Source organism: Ambystoma mexicanum, chromosome 12 (genome assembly GCF_040938575.1).
Source record: "Ambystoma mexicanum isolate Mex_15411 chromosome 12, UKY_AmexF1_1, whole genome shotgun sequence".
NCBI classification, from domain to species: Eukaryota; Metazoa; Chordata; class Amphibia; order Caudata; family Ambystomatidae; genus Ambystoma; species Ambystoma mexicanum.
In genome coordinates this window covers 114968697-114976158 of record NC_090936.1, presented here as the reverse complement: position 1 = coordinate 114976158, position 7462 = coordinate 114968697, and the positions used below count along the sequence as shown (strand labels likewise).

Here is a 7462-nt window from a genome sequence, read left to right as displayed (position 1 = left end):
CTGACACACTGCCGTCATGACCTCTCGCCTGGGGGGGGGAGGGCGCAGCATCCATCGTCACCTTGATTGGATGATCCCCTCCTGAGTGGTGGAGAGGAAAGATTGAGCGGCCGGTCTCTGCTACCGCATTCCTTTGAATACTTCCTGACTGGGGGAAAGGAAGGGTTGTGCTGGCTCTGCTGCTGCAACAATATCACCATATGTAAATTGAGCTCCAGCCTGGGGAAGAGAGAAGACACAGCATCTATCAGTGCCGCAGTGTTTTAAACTAAACCCCCCCTTTGCAAAGATAAAGCTTGCTGGACCTCTGCCAGACAAGGTCCTGGCTGGGGGAAGTCTGCATGTGGTACGGGGAAGACCGCTGTCCATAATATGATTGAGTGAGGCAGGGAGTTGGCAACATGTCCCACTGCCTCTCCTACACCCCATCCACCACCACTGATGACCTCCCGCCTGGGGGAGTGAGGTAAGGTGTGGCCCCTCCGCTGCATTGATTGTAATTACTCCTGCCTGGAGGGGAGAAGAAGCAGGGCAAACCGATGCTGCCACCGCACTAATGGAAATCACTGGTGTGGGGCGGCCCAGGCACATTGCCATTAGTTCCCCACCTGATGGGGGGAGCCATTATCAACTGGACAGAGATGCCACAGGATCAGCCTTCTTGCCCACGGGCATTCACAGCACCTGAACCGCTGCCTGCCCAATACTACCACGTGCTACAGCAGATGTGGCCATTGGTGTACCCAGGTGCAGCTTTGCCTGCCAGTGGATGAGGCGCCCTCCACCATGGGATAATGAACTCATAAAGTTCCCGAACAAGTATATGTGTATTCTACTCTTCAAAAGTACCCATGAACAATGATGTATGCTTCAAACTGGTATCCAGCATGGCACTTGGTACTTGAACAGGACCCAGTAATAATGTGTGTCATTGTTTTGTTTGCACCCTTGGCATGGGATGGTGTGACTTCAGCACGCCACCAGAGGATGCATACTGAGGCACCTGTGAATGATCTTGTGTCTCTGTTAATAAAAGGGGCAGGCGTTTTCCCGCTCGCCAGTTGCATCCCAACTCCCTATCTGAGAGTGGTTATTGCGGACCTGAGAAGCCACCTAGCCATGCTATAAGTTCACCTCCAGTTCTGAGCCTTGCTGTTGTAGCTCAGAACTGGAGGTGAACTTACTGTGATGGCTACTAGGTGCCGTTGTGAAATGTATGTGTGACTTGGCTCAAATGGACCTATATGTATATATATATATAGTCTGGCGGCTGGCAGCTCCCTCCCTCCCCTAAAAGTGATTGTCCTATTTTCTTAGTGTTTTAACATAAATGCCAACCCACTCGATTCAGGCGGGAGACTCCTGATGTTTTAAACAAAAATGCTGCTATTTTTTACTTTCCCCTTCACAAATTAATTCGTATCCCAATATACTCCAGTGGGAACATTTAAATCTCCTGCTTTCTGTTAGAAAATCTCCCTCCCAGGTGCTGAAACAGAGAACCTTGAAATATTACATAACCAAGCCATTTTTTTTATTTAGGGAGGGTATCAGCATAAAATGTTTGGTTTAAAAGCCGGCACTAATAAAGCTGCGCTTTCTAGCATGTTCTTACTTCCTCGCGCAAACGCATTATAGTTTTCTTTCTGGTTCCCTGTCTTGGGTGGTCTAGTCTCTTTTCTCTTTCTATCCTCTATTTTCAGCCCGAGTCCTTCCTCTGTTTGCGTGCCCGAAGGCTTTGGTAGTCTGAGGTATACCGCCGCTGTCAGGAGAGCGCTGCGTTAACATGGGGGAACCAGAGAACCCTCGGAGCCCGGAGCTGGAGTTCAGCGAGTTCGTGGTTCTGCATGGACCAGCGCTGCGCTCTGCGTGCGTTCCGTCCCTTTATTGGGAGAGCCTGCACCACAAGCTCGCCAACGAGGTGAGTCGGTGCACTTTTTTCATGTATCGGCGGAAAGACGAGAGTGCCATGCGATTGGCGGCTTCCTTGTGCTAAGGTGACAGTTCCATTAAAAAAAGCATATGTTTCTGAACAGTGTTTTTTTTTTTCTTTTTTTTTTTTTTTCTTTCTGGTATTTACTGACCGGCACGTGGCGCTTCTTTCACTGTGGACCGACCCAGCTATTCAGAGCTGTCCGCAACCCTATCTAGCACTAGCAGCCTTTTCACGTGGTCGCTGAGGGCTTCTATTACCATGCATGATTATGTGGAATATCGCACGCCTCTGGTCAGTTTACGAACATAGTCGATAGCATGTTCCTTTCCCAAACCCGCCAAAGTTCTGATTGAAGGGAGAAGCTTGCTTCAGCGTCGCCCTCCTTTGCGTCTTATCGTGTTCTGGGTGTGATGGTTTATAAAATGGCAAGTTATGCAATCGGCTTTTAAGAGGGACAGACCTTTTATTGTAGATGATTTACTTAGTTGCAAAATATTCTTTATATTGTGTCATCTTGAGCTCGTCTTTGGGGTTTCCACCTTTTTTGTTGTAAGAAAAAAACATATTTGAAGCCACGCCCCTTTGAACAGATACAAATAAAAAATAAAAACCTGTAGTAGATTATAAATTCATTATGTAAGTTTTGAAAATGAAATTTCAAAAAATTATTTAGCATACTTTTGTTGACCTAGGAAAGATAAAAAGCTGGGCTGGTTCTCACAAAATTGGTTCTAGTGACTACAAAGCTGTTTAGGTTTTAGTTAAATATGCATTAACCCTCTTGCCAAATTAACTGACAATAATTTAATTTCTGAACATTCTTTTTTTAGTAGTTTTAAAAACATTCCTATATGCTTTCTTTTAAGCTTTGAAAGCCAGTGAATCCTTGGAATAGCTCAGTGGGTTAGTAACTTGCCGCTGCTCTCTAGCTTCAGGTTTCACATAATTCACTGTGGGGTACATTCAAAGGCCCCAAGTCCATTTCACTTTAAAAGCAGGATTTTTGAACACTGACACAAAAACGGCGTTACAGTTTAAATGTGAAAATGTACCACTGCTAACAGAAGTCGGGGGGGGGGGGGGAGGGGGCTTGGTGCGTGTTTGAAAAAAAGTAATGTGTATTATGATTGGCATACAAAATACCAGTGACATTTGAAAAGCCACTTTGTTTTTCATGGAAAAATTTCACCCCAAGGCAAACCCTTTTGGTTTGTGGGTGGGCAAACTTCACAAATGAACCCCCCCTCCCCCACTGCCAGTCTGGATGTCACATTCCCCATCTAATAACAACTGCAATAAAGTGTGTCCTGTTAACGTTGTGGAAACCCCAGTGTTCGCCAGACTTGCTCGCTCTGACGGCAGTGATAGTAGGATAATTTCCCTTTCCCAAAATGTGTGACAATTGGGGATACGAGCAAGTATGCTGAAACTCCAACTTCAAAGAGAATAATAAAAACTGGTTAGAGGCGAGCCCGGTTTGACCATATGGCCTGGAGGCAGGAGAATTGCCATTTGTCCCACATGAAGATCTACTATTAATTTAAAAGACCTATTATCATTTAGGCCTTTTTCGCAGCAGCCATAAGGTGCATTTGTTCATTTTATGTACATTTTTTTATTTTTAGGTAATTTCCAGGCGTTTTTGGAGATATAAAATGCATGCGCCTACGAGTTGGGGAGCTATAATGGCCATCTGAGTTGTGTTTATGGCTGATCTGAAATTGTTCCAAATGTGAGAGTTTGTGAATGGGCAAAGGATAACATTAGTAACATGGGTAACAAATTACATATTCGTAACTGTTATGCTTTTTATGGAACCAGCAGAAAATTGCAACATGTTGCGGACCTGGCCGTCGTCTTATTTAATTCCCCATGATTAGGTGAATCAGAAAATGTGTATTGTGGCATTTATTAGTAAAATTATGCACTTTTGCCATATAACTAGTTTTTGCCTAAAATTTGAGATGAGAACAAACAGGGCTTGTAAATTAAACTGCCATATGTCTGCTCCACACTCTCAAACCAGTCTGTAGAGGTGGTCTGAAGTGGGGAGGAGAGAGAAGGCTAACTGCCCAATCCTATTGTGTGACCTATTTTAGGCCCCCACCCCAAGATTGTAAAATTGGTGGTGTCATCTCTGCTAAATAGGGGGGACTGCACTAGGAGGAAGGGACAGAGTTGCTGAAATTTACCATTGAACAGCGCTGATGAAACTTGCTGCAAGTAAACGCCAGAGGAGAATGCTGAGAGTGCATCCGGGTGGAGCTGTCTATTCCTAGGAAGGCCTAAGAGCTGACTGGGTCCTATGGTGGCGAGCGGGAGGCTATCCTTGATGGTGGAGTGACCAGACGCCTGCCCTATCTTTCCAGAGGGTCCTGGCATGTAGCTGGTGGTCCTGAACTTTAAACGGAGGCTTTCTATGTAAGTAGAACTGAGCCCTGGGAAACCAAAAGGGGGAGTCTGCTTGCCTTAAATCTTTTTCCCTTTATAGTGGGCGGGGGTGGGGGGGCAAAACTGTGTAGATCCTTACATTTCATGAATTCCCCACTTAATGGAACACTACTGGGAGATTTTTGTTAAAATTTTAAATTAACAAAGCTCGCTTCCTAGTGTGTGCTGAAAAACAATAGCTTATAATTGAATTGGGTAATCCTTTTTGTTAGGCAGAGGAATGTCTTTGTTCTTAAGTCAGTCCAATCTTTGTGTCCAACTTTTCCCCTAGTTGGCCTTTAAGTGGGAGGTTGGGGGTGGGGGGGTGTTAACTCATCCTAATTTTTACCTCCAGTTTCCCCAACACAGGCCTTTCAGTGGTGGGAGGGAGGGGGGGTCTCAAATCCCAAATTCCCTAATTATTTCAATTTTTCTGTCAGACTTCCCTAACAGACGATAGTAAGGGGGTAGGGGGGGGTCTGAAAAACAAACTGCTAAATCACCCTGCGTATATATATATATTTTTTTTGTAAATGTATTTTATTAGCGTTTGTTAATGTAACAGAACCATAAAACAAGCTGGAACAGTACGGGTGCATGCCCCTTCTCAATTCAACTGACAATTCCCTGGTTTTTAGGAAGCCCTCCCTCCCTCCTTTTGTCATATTTACAGACTCGAGTTCAGCAGACCTGGGTTCATATAGCACACCTCTATACAAGGACCTGGTGGGCTAGGTGGATACAATTTGCGTCCTCTACCACATGCTGCCCTTTTCACCTAAGTCCATATACTGCGGGCCAGGTCTGGATCCCCCTTTTTCGGGACCTATCTCTTTCCTGAGACTCAGAAACTGTGAAACTGCAGCCATTCAGTCTCTATTAGGGCGCTGCTTCCATGAATCGCTGCAGAGATCTTTTCCATAAGGTATATATCCCTGGCTATTGCAGCCCATTCCTGTACAGAGGGGAGGAGCCTCCTTGTCCAGTGCCTGGCTCGGCAGGCCGTTGCCGCTAGCAGCAGGAAATGTACCAGTGGTGGCGGCGTGTACCAGTGGTGGCAGTGTGTCCCTGTGCTCGCCGCATTTCTCTAAGCCAAACAAGACGAGGAAGGGGTCCATTTGATATAATCCACTTCCTGCCTCCCTGATCCAGTACACCTGGACCCTGGGGCACACCCACCGCATATGCCAAAAATATGCTCTAATTCCGCACCCATGCCAACAGTGGGAGTCTACTGTGGGAAACATTTTGGAGAGTGATACAGGATCATATTGCCACCAGTGTAATAGCTTTATTGCATGTAAATTGTACTGGCAGGATATTGAGGTTTTAAAAGCCCTTCTGCATAACCTTCCCCAGTGGTCGTCCCCCAATTCAGAGCCCAGGTCCCTCACCCATCTTGCTCGGAGGCCTCTGGTCACCTCTTCTCTGGGTTCTAGTAAGGCTTTGTATAGGAGGGAAATGAGGCCTCTCATGTCTGCGTGCCCATCTAGGACCCTTTCAACTGGGGTCCGGTCTCTCTGAATGTGTGACCGCCATCTCTGACATGAATATCCCCTTTAACCTCAAGTAGAGGAGCACCGACAATTTACCAATTCCCAGCGTCTACTTCAGTTTCTGAATGCTTACGAAAGTTCCCTTCTGTACCAACTGGCCCACCCTACAGAGACCAGTCTCAAACCAGGACTGATGTTGCCCAACTACTGGTATTCGAACCCTGGCCAGTGGGGCCCAAATGTGACTCATCGGCGAGGGCCATGTGGGTGCCCCCTTTCCCCTGCCTCCCATGGCCAAGATCTCCCACATGGTCCCCAATATCGGGTGCTCCCTGATACGCTTCAGGAGTCTAGTTCTCGGGACCCAGAGCCACTCTCCAACCGTTGCCGGGAGCAGGTATTTGTTCTCGAGGTAGACCCACTGTTTATCTGTGTCTTCCCGTAGATGGGGAGCCAATGCCCTAAATTGGGCTGCCCTGTAGTATATCTGCAGATCTGGGAGGCCCACCCCTCCTTTCTCCTTGGGGAGGGTCAGTGTCTCATACCGCACCCTGGGTTTCCTGCCCTGACATATGAATCTTGTAATCTGCTGCTTGGCTTCTCTCAAGAATTCCTCTGGGTCCTTGATTGGTAACATCTGAAACATATAAAACCCTTGGGAGGAAGTTCATTTTCATCGCATTGAGCCTTCCCATCCACGATAGCAGGCCCCTATCCCAAGCCTCCATTTCCGAAAATAAGCTATTAAACGGGGGATAATTGGCACCGCCCAGGTCCATGTCTGGTCTGACAATATTAATCCCAAGATATTTCACCCCCTCTGTCTGAATTCAGAGTCCATGGGTTCCAGTTCTGCCACATCCCTGGATGGACCAAGGGCGAAGGGAAAATCACAGATTTGCCAATGTTTACCTTCAAACCTGAGAACCTCCCAAACTCTTCAATTACCCACATTGCTGCCGGGATAGATTGGGTTGGGTGTTAAAATGCAACACGACGTCGTCGGCATACAGACTCAGTTTAAACTCTCTATCGTCAACCCTAATGCCCTTCACATGGGTGGAGCCCCTCAGATACTCTGCGAGTACCTCCATTGTTAAGGCAAACAGCAGTGGCGATAGGGGGCATCCCTGCCTTGTCCCCCGTTGCAGCCGAAAAGTCCAGGACCATCGTTCATTGCCTGTGACTCTGGCAGATGGGCGCTCATAGAGTGCCTGAATGGCCTGCTGGATTCCTTTACCAAACCCACATTTCTGGAGTACCCCCCTGAGGAATTCCCAGTCCACTCGATCAAACGCGTTTTCCGCGTCAATCTACCAGGACCGGGTTTCCCTTCTCTGCCATCTCTTCCCTCGTAAGATGTAGTGTTTTACGCATGGCGTCCGCTCCTTGCCTGCTCCGGATGGAACCCACCTGGTCCGAGTGGATGAGTATTGGCATAATTCCCTCCGTTCTCGTGGCTAGAATTCTGGTGAGAATTTTAGCATCTACGTTCAGCAGGGAGATGGGTCTGTAGGAGTTGCAGTCCTCCGGATCCCAGCCTGCCTTGGGGATGACCACAATCGATGCCTTCCCAAATGATGAGGGAGCCCTTCCCGAG

General features: G+C 47.3%; 1 protein-coding gene across 1 annotated transcript in view; it reads left to right on the top strand.

Annotated features, from left to right (window-relative positions):
• Positions 1–1700: 1700 nt before the first annotated feature.
• Positions 1701–7462, top strand: part of TTLL12 (tubulin tyrosine ligase like 12) — a 498173-nt gene continuing 492411 nt past the window's right edge. The window contains exon 1 of the mRNA XM_069628126.1: positions 1701–1921. Within this exon, the coding sequence (XP_069484227.1) occupies positions 1787–1921 (135 nt within the window). The 5' untranslated portion in view covers positions 1701–1786. The remainder of the gene's footprint in view (positions 1922–7462) is intronic.